This window comes from Gracilinanus agilis, chromosome 2 (genome assembly GCF_016433145.1).
Source record: "Gracilinanus agilis isolate LMUSP501 chromosome 2, AgileGrace, whole genome shotgun sequence".
Classification (NCBI taxonomy): domain Eukaryota; kingdom Metazoa; phylum Chordata; class Mammalia; order Didelphimorphia; family Didelphidae; genus Gracilinanus; species Gracilinanus agilis.
The window spans coordinates 627,116,223-627,131,249 of record NC_058131.1 but is presented as its reverse complement, the minus strand read 5'-3'; the positions used below and the strand labels follow the sequence as shown (position 1 = coordinate 627,131,249).

The following is a 15,027-nucleotide window of genomic DNA, read 5'->3' as shown; positions in this document are numbered from 1 at the left end:
ATGTCTTGAGATCTTAAGAGAACAGAAAAAAGAGAGAAGAGGAATAAACTGGGGGTTGGGGGGAAGGAAAGAAAGTTAGGGGAAATTATCTCACATAGTCAGGAGTACAAATACAAAGGTATAGAAAGAGGAAGTGGTGGTGGAACACCTGAAACTAACTCTCATCTCAAATGGTCAGAGTAAGAAAGAATACATGCACACAAAGGCACACACGCACGCACAGGCACACACACTTCAGCAAAAAATATATTTCACTGAAAAGAGGAAATGGGAAGAAAAAGGGAAATTTAGAAGGAGATTTGATTAAGAGATTAGTCCTAATCAAAATAAATTCTAAGAATGTACAAATACACTTAGAACTCTTTTGAGGTAGCAAAGAAAAACAATTTATAGCATATAAATGGTCTAGAAAATTAGGAGAAAGTGGGAGAGAAGACAAAATATGTGTGCACATGTGTGTGTGCAATTTTTTGAAGCATATGCAATCTCTACAGATATATCTGCATAGAGATAATAACTGAATTAATTAAAACTGATAAGAACAGCAGAAGAGTAGGAGAAAGGAGAAAATAAGAAAAGGTAGGACATGAATGATGAACCAAAAAAGAAAACTGAGGAGCTGTGGGAAGGACAGGAGGATATCCAAGAAAGAACTTTGTCATGAAAATGCAGAGAAGAAAGCGAATCCAGGAGGTGGTGTTTTCTGGAAAGGCACAGAATGATCTGATCAGAAGGTATAAGTACTGAGAAAAAGTCCTAAGATTGAGAAAATGTGATATTTTTAGTAAAGTTAGGGAAAGTAGTTTCAATTCAGTGATAACTGCAAATGCCAGATTGCAAGAGATTCGGAAATAAAGAATAAAGCAAGTAAGAAAGTAGAAGCAAGTAAATGATTTTGCCTAGGGGCAGCTTAGGTGACTCAGTGGATAGGGAGCCAGGCCTGGAGAGGTCTTGGGTTCAGATATGACCTCAGACACTTCCTACTTGTATGACTCTGGAGAAGTCACTTAACTCCAAATTACTTAGCTCTTACAATTCTTCTGCCTTGGATCCAATACTTAATATTGATTAAAAGACAGAATATAAGTTTTTAAAGTATCTTTATCTATTAAACCATGAAGACCATTTTATGCAAAATATTAAGTAATTTATTAGTAATCCATGCCAAATATCTTTTATCTTTTTGACAAGAATGTTTCATAGAGCTCTTTGTTTTGCCTAAATAATGACAAAGTTGTATTTTAAATATTCAATAGCTCAATACAAAAATTAATCTGAATTATGATAAACTTTAATTGTCTAATAAAAATGACTAAAAATGCCTAAAATGCTAGAATACAAAACAGAATGAAAACATTTTCAGAGTTTAACATATTCATTGTCTAAATCTACTTGCTGCTTTTAATTAAGAAAAACATTGTTGCTAATAGTTGTTAATTGTTAGATACTGAACCAGTCCAATTGTTAGAATTATATTTCTCACCAGTAGGACCAATATAATTAATGACAGAGAAAGCTGAGTGTTTTTTTGAAACATATCTAATGTTTTTATTAGATCACTGAACCAAAGGCCCATTAGTAAAAAAGATTTTTAAAATATCAGTTACATTTATATACTCAATATACATTGAATTACAAATTTGAGATGAAAATCCCTGGGAAGCAAGAAGTAAGTTTAACCTACTTTAGGAGATATTATACAATTTCTCATTTAAAAAGTGGTAAAATAACAAAATTATATGTAATTGCACGAATTTTACAGTAAAAGTCCAATAGAACTTTCTGTACCCATTAACATTTGGTTCAGTTTAATCACCAAACTTACTGAAAACACAGCCTAAACAATACAATTCAATGAAATATAAAATACAACTAAGTACCTTCTGTTCTCTTATATTATCGCAAACTAATTCTTTACTTTTTAACTTATTATCAAAAAACAAAATCCTGAAGCAAAGAGGCTACTTTGTAAAATAAATTTTGATATTGTTTACATATGTAGGTACATATAACCATGTATATTGTATATATGTATATATACCTATAGTATATGTATACATGTAGAGATAGATAGATAAGTATCTTAATATAAATGGAAATTTACAAGTCTAAGTAATCTCAAGATTATCCAACAGTGATTAAAGAGAGACTTGCTGGCAAAATTTTTCTAATACTGTTCCAAATTGCATTCCCTTATTCCCAAGTCTTATTTTCCTTAACTCTAGTCTCCATATTGCTTGCTGGAAATCTCATTAACTGAATTTAAATAAAAGTCTAAAAGTTAATCTATATTTTTAAAGTATAGTCAAGTAATATTAAAGTTATAATTGGAACAGAACTGAAGAACCTAATAGTTATAACATTTATGATCTGAAACTATAAATATAAATCTACAAAACCAAAAGGACCACATGTCATTATTCATAGTATTCAAGCTTGTTCTTGCAAGTTCTGAGTACTATTTTAGTATAAAAATATAAAACTAAAAGATGGCAAAATTGCATGTGATTATTGAGTAGAAACAAGGCATAAAAGGAAGGAATAGTTTCCTATTTTTCTCAAATAATTCTCTCTTGACTACATTTTCTTTTACTTGTTCTGCTTCCAACAATTTTTACCTTCAAAAAATGCTTAATACTTTTGTTGAATATGAAAACTCCAAAAATATGCAAACCAAATTTTTCTCATTTGGTCAAATTATCTATATAATACTGAGATTTAACCAATAATAATAATAATAGCTGACACATATCACACTAGATTTAGAATCCAATGGTCTGGTTTCAAATTTCTTGCTCCCCTAATTACTGCCTATGCAATATTAGGCAAATATTTTCTCCCTGAGCTTCAAGGTTTTCATTTGTAAAATGAAGTTTTAGATTGCATGATCTCTATGATCCTATGCTTTCATTTGATCTTAGCAACAGCCCAGTAAAGTATACTCTACAGGTATTATCACCATCATATGGGTGAAAAAACTTGTTCAAAAGTTACGTGACTTGTGTATGGTCATGGAGTTAGTAAACATCAATATGCAGGACTGAAGTCTTGAACATTCATCCTCCTAACTCACTGTCCAGTGCTCTTTCTACTACAGTATACTATCCTCCTTACCTAATAAAATAATATTTTCATCTTTATACTAATTTCCACTGGCCTTTTTTCATGCTGATTTCTTTTTCTAATTTACAAAAATGGATGATATTCTAGATGTAGCCGAATCACCAAAGAAGAAATATCCTTTTTGCTGCTAATCAGCCATTTCAATGTACTCCAAATGTTAAGAATGTTTAACATGTATCATCAAATCATAAATTATTATAGAAATATTTGTATAAATAGCACATGAGAACACATAAGAAACAGCATAGTGTCATAATATCTTACATACACTCAAGACACTTAGAGAAATTTCTAGTTGATATACATTTTAATGCATAGATTGAATTAAGAAATATGGGTATACAATATGGTATTAGTGGCTAACACTGAATATGTTATGGGTTATATAGAACATTATTTAAGTTAAAGTGATCTTGCCATCGCTCACAAGTGTTCCAATTCTATGTTCATGAACTCAGATATTCCTTATTATTATAGTAATTTTTTTCATTCTATCTTTCCTTGAACCTCATTTTTTGTCCTTACTATGACTTCTAATCCTTTTGTGCCTCAATTCTTTCCCATACTATGATCCATATGAGGACTACTCTCTCTCCAGAGATAGACTTGAGAGGGGTGGCAGACTGTAGAAACTGTTTGGAGACTTGAAAAGTAGCCTTAGCAAAAAGAGCAAGCTTGGGGGCAATCTCTAGGTTCTTGGCAGCTGACTAAGACCACCAGGGACTTACCCCTGAGAGCAGTTAGACTTGAGACCCCAAGAAATTAAAGAACATGGATCTTGGGTGCATTGATAGAGCTGAGAAGGGCGGCAGACAGTAGAAGCCTCACAGATAGTAGAAGCCATGCTGAGACTCAAAAAGTAGCCTCAGGCAAAAACTGCTCCATTGCTCCATACACAGAGAGCCTTCCTTCCTCACTCAGACTTCTAACTGGGAAGGAAAAGCCAGCATAGTGATGGCACGCAATGTCCAAGAAATACAACCTTCAGCCAACAGAAAGAGCAAAAGAAAGACACTGACCCTGGATAATTTTTACGGAGAAAAAAGCCAGAACACAGAGGAGAAAGCAGAGGAGGACGAATAAGTAAACACATCCAAATCTTACCCAAAAAATGGAAATTGGTCACAAGCTCTTGAAGAGTTCAAATCTGAGATCATGAGAAAGATGGAAGAGATTTGGCAAGAAAGGTGGGAAGTAGCTCAAAAAGAAATTAACAGTTTAAAAGACAGAAACTCCCAATTGGAGAAAGTAGCCCCAAAATCAAATGAAATGATAAGCAAATTGGAAACCAAAATTAAACAGCTAGAAACCATGAAAAACAGGAGAGACCAAACTGAAAAGGAAAATCAAAAAATTATAGCAGAAAACCAGTCTTTACAGACCAGAATTGGGCAAATAGTAATCAATGATCTTGCAAGACAGCAAGAGCTAATAAAGCAAAGTCAAAAGAGTGAACAAAAAAGGAAACATGAAATATCTCACTGAGAAAATTAATGAACAGATCTAGATGAGGCAATTCGAGAATCACTGGTCTACTGGAAAACCCATTAATAAACAGGAACCTTAACATCATACTATAAGAAATTATCCAAGAAAATTGCCCTGATGTTCTTCAATAAGAAGGCAAAATAGACAATGAAAGAAACCATAGATCACCCTCTACATTAAATTCTCAAAAGACAAACCCCAGGAATATAATTGCCAAATTTAAGAGCTTCCAAGCCTAGGAGAAAATTTTACAAGAAGCCAGAAAAAGACAATTTAGATATCAAGGCGCACTAATCAGGATTACACAGGATCTTGCAGCCCCTACACTAAAAGACTGCAAGGCTTGGAATATGATATTCAGAAAGGCAAGAGACTTGGGTCTACAACCAAGATCACCTACCTGTGGGAAGCCAGGTTTTTTACTCCTGCACCTAACCATCAAAACTTGACTACATACTTCCAGGGAAAAGTATGGGCATTAAACAAAATAGAAGATTTCCAAGAATTTATAAATAAAAGACCAGAAATAAGCAGAAAGTTTGCTATCCAACCACAAAAATCAAGAGAAACATGAAAAGGTAAATAAGAAAGAAAGGGGAAAGAATAAAGTTTTTTTTAATTTGCTTCTTTAATGGCTTCAATAAGATCAAATGTTTGTAATCCTATATAGAAAAATGGTATGCATAACTCTCAAAAGTTACATTCACTATCATAGTAATTAGAAGAATTATTCATACAGAGAGATTTGGGCATTAAATGGTCTAAGTCAAATATGCAAAAAACGAAAAGGGAGGGAATAGAAGATGGCACCAAGAGAAACTTGAAGGAATAAGAAAAATAGCATAATCTATACCACACAAAGAGGCACATGGGAAGGGGAGGAGAATGAATATTATTATAAGAAGGAAAGGAAGAGAGTATTAATAGGTAATACTTAAATCTTGCTCTCTGTGGAATCAGTTCTGAGAGGGAAGAGTAGCTAGATCCATTGGGGTATCGAATTCTATTTTACTCTATAGGGAAAGTCAGAATGGAAAAATTAAATGGGGTAATGGGTTGAGAAGTTCAAAAAGGGAGGGAAAGAGAGGGGGAGGGAATTTAATAGACCTTAAAAATTATGAGGGGAACAAAAAAGGGAGAGGGCAGAAAGAGAAGTAAACTAAGGGCTGGGATAAGGGGGACTGATTAAAAGCAAACCACTGGTTTAAAAAAGAAAATGGCAAAAGAAGAAAGGGCAGAATTAGGAGAGGATATCAAAATGTTGGGGAATGCACAGCTGACATTCCTAACTCTGAATGTGAATGGGATGAACTCACCCATAAAATGGAAGCAAATAGCAGAGTGGATTAGAAACCAAAATCCTACCATATGTTGTTACAAGAAACACACATGAGACAGGTAGACATAGACAGGGTCAAGGCAAAATGCTGGAGAAAAATCTATTGGGTTTCAATTGAAGAAGGTAGGAGTGGCAATAATGATATCTGACAAAGCCAAAGTAAAAATAGATCTGATTAAAAGAGATAGGGAAGGTAACTACATCCTGATAAAAGGCAGTATAGACAATGAGGAAATAACAGTGCTCAACATGTATGCACCAAATGGTATAGCATCCAGGTTTCTAAAGGAGAAACTATCAGAGCTCAAGGAGGAAATAGATAGTAAAGCTATACTAGTGGGAGACCTGAACCTTCCTCTATCAAATCTAGATAAATCAAAAAATAAATAAGAAAGAGGAAGAGAGGTGAATGAAATCCTAGAAAAGTGGAGTTAATAGATATGTGAAGAAAAATAAATAGGGACAAAAAAGAAATACACCTTCTTTTCAGCAGCACATGGCACATTCACAAAGATTGACCATGTACTAGGGCATAGAAACATGACAAACAAATGCAAAAGAGCAGAAATAATAAATGCAAGCTTTTCATATCATAATGCAATAAAATAATTAGTAAGGGTACATGGATAGGCAAATCAAAAATTAATTGTAAATTAAATAATATGATTCTCCAAAATCAGTTAAAGAACAAATCATAGAAACAATTAATAATTTCACTGAAGAGAATGACAATGATGAGACATCCTACCAAAATCTGTAGGGTATAGACAAAGCAGTTCACACCCACTAATCATGAGTGTCCTCCAGGGCTCCCTTCTAGGCCACTGTCTCCTATCCTATTTTCCTTCATGATCTTATCAACTCCCAGGGACTCAACTATTATTTGTATTTGGATTATTCTCAAATCTCTTGATATACCTTTGACCTCTCTCCTTACCTCAAATCTCACTTTTATAACTGCCTACTGGATATCTCAGATTTAATATCCATCAACATGTCCATAACTGAACTCATTAATCCTCCTTTCTTCCTAATTTCCCTATTACTCTTAAGAGTATTTCTATCCTCCAAGGTATACAGGGTTGCAATCCAGGTGTCAACTTAAATTTCTCTCTCTCACCTTTTAGATCCAATCTGTTGCTGAATCCTATAGTCTATCTTTGCAACACACACACACACACACACACACACGCAGAATGCTTTCCCTTCTTGTTTCCTTCTTCTGGATTCTTTCAGAATTCAGCTCCAGTTTCACATTTCTACAAGAGGCTTTTTTGGTCTTTTCCCCTCCTCACCTCACACACATACCACTTGCTAGTATCTTCCCTCTGAATTTTTCATTTTGTTTTCATCTAACACAATCACATATATTGTATACTTATTTTTACATATTATCTGCACCTTCAACCTGTTTTTGCCTTTCTCTTTATCCCAAATGTTTAGCATAGTCCCTCACCCATAATAAATCTTTAATAAATGCTAGTTGACTGGCAAGTTGGACAAAATACTTATAAAACAAAAGTAATAATTACCACCAAATAAAAACTCTATGACTTTAGACTACAGTTTGAGAATTAAAGTCTACACATATATGGTTTTTTTGTTTTTTTTGTTTTTTTTTTGTTTTTATCCTGGGACTCCATTCTAGGAGCATAGGGCCACAACCAGTAGGCAATGGGTCACACAGTCGCTCAGGGTCACCCAGCTGGGAAGTGTCTGAGCCCGGGTTTTGAACCTAGGACCTTTCGTCTGTAGGCCTGGCTCTCAATCCACTGAGCTAGCCCAGCTGCCCCTACTTTAGGTTGCAGTTTCTTTAGCAGATGTAGTTTTTACAGGGTGGGGTTGCTAGCCCCACGCCCAACCCTCCTCCTTTTTCATCCGGGCTAGGGACCGTCCTTGGCCCAGGAGGTAAGGGTGGGCAATAGGGGTCAAGTGACTTGCCCAAGGTCACACAGCTGGAAGTGTCCGAGGCTGGACTTGAACCTAGGACCTCCAGTCTCTAGGCTTGGCTCTCAATCCACTGAGCCACCCAGCTGCCCCCACATATATGGTTACTATATTTGAATGAAAATTGTGAATGATCATAGGAAGTAGAAATTTTCCTAAATATTATTATGAGAATAAATAGTCTAATACTTGAAAATTAAAGTAAATTTTAAAAGGGGAAGAGTAGTCAAAATCCTATGAAAATAAGGTAAGTCAGAAACTTCTGGAGGTTTTATTTTCATTCACTGAACTTACATTGTACAAGGAAGTGATATAGTACATGTTTTCATATATCTTTGATATGTAATCTACCTTTTTTTTTTGCACTGATAATTGTTGCACTCATAAAAATAAAACCACAACATTGACTATATACCCCTGTACTCATAAATACTAACCATACTGCAATTACTGTTGGCTGAAATGCACTTTTTGTCATCACACCATTGGCACCCATTTGTATTAGCAGTACAGCTGGCACAATCTGCATATCTATAACATCTGTCATCAGTGGCAACTGAAATACAAATAAGAGACAAAGCAAAATTTAAGATTAAAATTACATCATACTTTTGAAATCACAAAGTTTTAACAGTTGCTTAGGATGTAAGCAGACACTTTTGTCATAAATATGACCTTAGTCTAAATTATAAGATATGCAGTATAAAATCAAGCATGTAGCTTTATTTTATTTGGACAGTTTGGAATACTCAGTGTATGAAAAACTCTCTCTGAATGACTACTCTATCTAAAGGAAAATATCTTGATTCCTTTAATTCCTATAATATAACTTTATAGCTATTAAATATTTTTGTTTTATTTTAGTATTTATTCATGAATTTCAAAATATGAGTCATCAATTTTCTGAGATCTAAGCTTAAATTGGAAAGTTTGTCACCATACACAAAAATTTAAAAAGAGCACAAAATTAAATTTCAAAGTTTCAAAATAAATAGCCTTGTTGATTTCAGCTTTAAAGAAAATATTCTGAAGTGGCCACATTAAGATAATACATGGTGTTGTGAATATCCACACATATGTATATTTCATACACTGAAGCTCATTAAGCTGTGTTAACTATTCCACCTTAATTCCTTCATCAAAAACTAAGGATTGGTTAAAATTGATTTCTTACCTACCTTTAAGGTAAAAAAGACAGTTCTAATAGCTTTTTAATGGATCATATATTTAACAAGATAATGGTTATTTTTTAAACTTTGTTTTCAAAAGAAAACAGCATCAAACATGTAATTATTTCTAAAGTAAATTCATGTTATCTTACCTATAATTAGCCTTCAACTCTTTTATTAATCTCTGATTAACACCCTATCCCAAACTTAACTTCCCATCCCATCAAATAATTCTTAGAAGCATAGAAAGAATGCACATTTTAAAGCATTTAAAGTTGTATAGCAGGGGCAGCTAGGTGGCTCAGTGGATTGAGTCACGCCCAGAGATGGGAGGTCCTGGGTCCAAATCTGGCCTCAGACACTTCCTAGCTGTGTGACCCTGGGCAAGTCACTTAACCTCCATTGCCTTGTCCTTACCACTATTCTACCTTGATTCCAAGGCAGAAGGTAAAGGTTTTTTAAAAAAGTTGTTTAGCAAAATATATATTTACATGTAAAATGAAATGAGTGTTTTAGTAAAAATGGATAATTCAAGTAATTGTATTTAAATTTTTGCTATAAGGTCAAGTAATGAAGAATATTAAATTTAGAACTTAAAAGTTATTTTATTAAATTTTACTTTCATATCATATGTCTTCTCCTACTGGAAATGAAGCTTCATTATAAAGATTTCAGAGTTACAGGTAGAAATCAGGAAATTGGACTCAGAGATGGAATTTCCTTACCAGTTTTGGGGGAGCATTTTGCTCTCAGAATATTATTATGATGTCCAGCTTCCCAGGATTCACAGTGATTCTTGTTCCAAAGACATTTTATCCCTGGACCAGCATTTTTACAGAGTTCCTCATCTCTGAAAGCCTTGCAATTGGGAGGCTTATACACTAAGATGTCATTAAGGAGGACACTAGAAAATCCTCCAAATATATACATGGACCTATGAGGAAAAAAAAAAAGAAAAAGAAATATTGGGTGAAATAATATTAAGAAAAACTCTTATCTAAATAGTCATATCTATATTTCTTTGCACAACTCTCAAACCATCAGAATTTCCATTTTTTCTTTTATAATTTAAAATGTTATGTGGATCCCATATTCAAATATTTCAACACCTTCCAGGTAAAGTGAGATATACTCCAAGTGGTTTGCTATAATATAAGAAATCAATGAAACTCCAAAATAGTAAAGATCATTACTAAAGCATAAAAGAAAAAACAATAAAAACAACACAAGAAATACTTCTTTGATAAAAAATTAATACAGTATTTTATTCATTTATTTCCGAGAATTTTAGGAAATATTTTGTCAGCTTGATGGCTAAAAAGAAAACTTTGCCCTTTCTATTTTTTTAGAGAGGTATTTCTAAGCAGATGCTAAAAGCAAAGAAACAGAACAGTAGTTGAATGAAGATTATTTTCCCTTATTGCATGCCCCTCCTCTCTTTAATAAAGTAACCAAAGTTAAAACCACTTAAATTATTCAAACTTATCTTCAATTCACAATGACAATCTATACTTTTGGAATTTCCGCAAAGCCTACACAGTAATCCAGTTAGATCATATTATAAAAGCCAGAAAAGGCTTATATGTGTTCAAAATATTTTTTCTAATAAAAAGAATCTTAAAATGGGATAAGTAAAAGTACAGATTTTCCTTCATAGATACTAGCTCCCTATTAGCACTTGAATTAAATGCATGTAAGGACTATACAATATGACTACAACCTAACTTCCTTATCTTTAATCTCATATTATTCTCTTCCCTATGTTCTATGCTCTCAACAAACAACCACTAAAAATCATCTGCCTACATTAACGCTAAATGTTGCACTACCTCCTTACCTTCATGTATTTGCACAAACTAATCCTTAAAACTTGAAAAGATTCTCAATTAATATTCACCTCACATAATCCTTAATCTTCTCTTTGAGAATCACTTTAGGAGTCACCTTCTCAAAGAAGCCTTTCTTCATCCTCTCTTCCTAGCCCAATTCCCCTTGATTTACTTATCTGGGAAGCTGTTACAATTCTCAAATCTCCTAGAGGATAGGGCTTATTTCCTTTCTGTATTCTACCACAAGATCTATTTTAATGCCTTTCAAACAATAGGCACTTAGTAAATATGCGTTAATTTGAACTTTTACAGGTCAACAAAGCCCTCATTTTCCCACATCAGATCTTGAGAGGCTGTTCTGTCTCATTCCCAGCAACATTAAAAAAAATGCTACAAGTATAAACTTGAACTGCAAGGAAGCCAGTGTCACTGGATCATCAAGTATGGGAAGGGGAATAAGGTATAAGATTCCTGGAAATGTAGGAAGAGGCTAAGTTATGATGACTTAAAAGTCAAAGAAAGAATTTTATATTTTTCTTGAGGTAATAGGGAATCACTGGTTTTGTTTTCTTTTTTTAATATTCTGACATGCTCCCTCTGCTTTAAGGAAAACAACTTTAATAGTCATGTGGAAGATGAACTGGAATGAGGAGATATCTGAGGCACAGATATCAGGGAGCAGGCAAGTGAAGTAGTCGAGGCATGAGGTAATAAGGACCTGAACTAGGGTGTTGGCAGTGTCAGAGAAAAAAGGGCTCCTATAGAAGAGCTGTTGCAAAAGCAGAACTGATGGCACTTGGCAACAGATTGAATATGAGGAGGGGAATAAAAGAAAGTGAGAATTTGAAAATGACATTTAAGTAGCAAGCTTGGGTGACTAGGAGATTGGTGGTACTTTTGACAATAATAAGGGAAGTTAGAAGAGAGAGTTGGGGAAAAAAGAGATTGAGTTGTTTTAAACATGTTAAGTTTTCAAAGTTTCTGAAATCTAATAAGAAGCTAATGATGTGCAACTAGAGGTCAGAAGGAAGGTTAGGACTAAATAAATAGATCTGAGAAGCACTTGCATAAAGATGATCATTGAATCCATTGGAGTTGATGAGATCATCAAGTTGGCTGTTGTCCTTCGTACTGGCAGAGGCCCAAAACGACAGCACTAGGCTGAGGTCGATGTACGGCCTGTCAGACTACGGCTGATCTGACCCAAATGAGCTTTGGCACAAATTACCAGAAAGAACTTTTAAGATGGAGATGTCTCTAAATGTGAAGATCTCAATCTTCTCTTAAACTACTTCAATACTGCTTTGTTCTGTGAGTGCAGCTGGGCTCTGTGCCGGCGCCTCCCATATTTCACAAGTGACCCCAAAGTTCCTCAGAGAGACCTTTAGAGTGTCCTTGCATCACTTCTTGGGATCTCCCCTGGAGTGCTTGCCTTCTGTGAGTTCTCCATAAAATTGTCTTTTAAGTAAATGTGTGTTTTGTATTTGAATAAGGTGGCTAGCCCACTGGAGTGTGCTCTCGGTAATAGCTTTTGAATGACTTGCAGTTCAGCTCAAGAGAGGACCTCACTGTCCAGTATCTTATCTCGCCAGGTGATCTTCAGACTCTTCCTAAGACAATTCAAATGGAAATGGTTCAATTCCTGGTATGGTGCTGATAGTCTGTCCAGGTTTCACAGACATATAACAATGAGGTCAGCACAATGGCTTTATAGACTTTCAGCTGGATAGGCAGCCTAATCAATATCTCTTCTTTCCCATACTTTCCTCCAGAGCCTTCCAAATACTGAGTTAATTCTGTCATTGTATAAACTAACATTTCTGGAAAGTATAGTACCAGGGTAAATTAACTTATCTGCAGCATTAAATTTTTCTTCATTTACTATAACTGATGGCTCCATGTACGGCTTAGTAGGGAACCTCTGAATATTTACCTCTGCATATAGAGGGAGAAGGAAGAGGACCAAAGGCAGAGACCGGGGAAAACATATAATTATCATATATGAACTGAATGATTATCTAGCAAAGGCCACTGAGGAATGGTCACACAGGAAAGAGGAGAACTAGGAGAGAGAGCTGTGACCAAAACCTAGAAAGAAGTTATTATCAAGGAGAAAAGGGTAATCTAAAGTGCCAAAGGCTATAAAAAGGTCAAGTATTTTGAAGAATGGGATTTGGTAATTAAGAGATTATTGCTTAATTTTGGGGAAAAAAGCAGCTTCGTGTGAATGATGAGATCTGAAGCCAGATTTCAGACAGTTAAGAAAGTGAGATGAGGGAAGTGGAAGCACCAACAGCCAAGGAGGATAGGCATAAAAGAAAGTAAAAATAACAATAGATATCAGGGATAGATGGATGATGGGACACTTTTGAGGACTGGAAGATATGAGTGGTTTTTAGGCATCAAAGAAGGAATCCAAAAAGAAAGGAGAGATCAAAGATACATGGGATGGTAAGGATATTAACAGGGATAATCTACTGGAGAAGACAGGATGGAACAGGATCACATTTGCACTTGGATGACATTTTCCTTAGCAATGGGAATGACTTCCTCTTCATGTAACAGAATAATGCAGGAGAAGATAGTGGAGAAAACATCTGAATGAAATGGAAGAAGAAAGAAATCTTGGTGAATAACCCAACTTATTCAGTGAAACATAAGTCACTCCTAATTAAGACAGTGAAAATAAGGAGAGATTTGAGGAGAGCTAAAAAGAAGTACACAGTAAGCTTCAGTGAGTGGGATAGTGGATTCATTCAAGAGGAATAAAAGTATTACCATGCAATAGAGAGGGCCGAGTTAAGATTATTTGACATAAATTCATAGTATACCTATTCAGGATAGTTTTGCAATTGGTTCAAACTTCATTCAGGAGCATGGGAATAAGACTAAAGGTTGCAGATGGTAGGAGTAATCCAAGGTTGGGGCTTAGGATGCAAAATCAGTTATAGGATAAAGTGGCAAGGGACTCAGACTAGATCGTATATAGTTGGTTCACTAAGGGGTCAAGACAGAGCAGAGAAGAGACTATGGCCAGTACAGTGGTGATAATTTGGAATCTAAAGTCATAGTGAGGATGATTAACAAGGTTATGGGAAGATAAAATGATAAAATATTATGATCAGATAAAGAAATATCAGAGTTCATTAATGTGGAAGAGTAACACTTAACATTGATGATAAGATCAAGTATGGGACCAGCTCTGTGTGTAGCTGAAGTGGGATGGAGACATAGGTCATAGGAAATAAGTAAACTTGAGGAACTGGGTAGTCCCATGTTTAAGGGCATATCAGTATGTATGTTGAAATCCACTATTTATTAAAGTAACTGAGGAGAAGAAAAAGTATGCAAGCCAGGCACTGAACTCTTTGATAAAGAGAATGTCCTACAGTTCAAGAGATTAGAGTGACCAGAATCTATACTGGGTGATAAATATATTTTGAATAAACCTAAGGAGAGGTTACTAAAGGAGAAGAGTAGAAGAAGAACACAGATGTGTTAACAGAGATTAAAAAGTACTCCATCTCTCAGATCAAGACCAACAAGTTGGGAGTATGAATGAAAATACAACTGTTTTGGCAAGAGTGGCCAGGGTGGCTGTTATTAGGAGGATGCCTGGTCACAGTGAGTGCAATAAGATGGAAGGATTAAGAAAGGAAAAGGTTTAAGATGAAAGCAGGTTGTTACCTATAGAACAGGAATCCATTTCAGTGAAGACATTCTAGAGAGTTTAAGGAATGTCTATTCATCCTCCAGACTATCAGAGGGAATGAAGTTTTATTTTGTTTTTTAATTGAAGAAAGGCTTCAAATATTAAAACAAAGAAAAAAGATGTGAAGCAGCAAAGAATCCTGATTTGTGTCAAGAGAATGTGGCATGGGGGAGAAGGGAAGGAAAAGGAACCACTTGCCATGTTAGTAAACTAGAAATATAAGACTATCTAAAGAGGCTAAAGACTATGAAAAGAAAACAATTATATATTCTCTAAAAATGATTCTGTAAATATACAATTGCTATCAGGTAAGTGATCATCTCAAAAGGCTTAGAATAGTGACATTTGGAGACCCCTTTCTGAGGGGTACTGAAGCAGCTTTTCATCACTCTGATAACAAATGTGGAACCATCTTTCTTT

The 15,027-nt window shown here is 34.8% G+C and overlaps 1 protein-coding gene across 1 annotated transcript in view; it reads right to left on the bottom strand.

Annotated features, from left to right (window-relative positions):
• The window catches only part of ATRNL1 (attractin like 1), a 1,097,315-nt gene that overhangs the window by 901,832 nt on the left and 180,456 nt on the right, over nt 1-15,027 (bottom strand). The window contains exons 12-13 of the mRNA XM_044665614.1: nt 9,792-10,000; nt 8,335-8,453 (exon numbers count right to left, since the gene is read on the bottom strand). Coding sequence (XP_044521549.1) covers nt 8,335-8,453; nt 9,792-10,000 — 328 coding nt within the window. The remainder of the gene's footprint in view (nt 1-8,334; nt 8,454-9,791; nt 10,001-15,027) is intronic.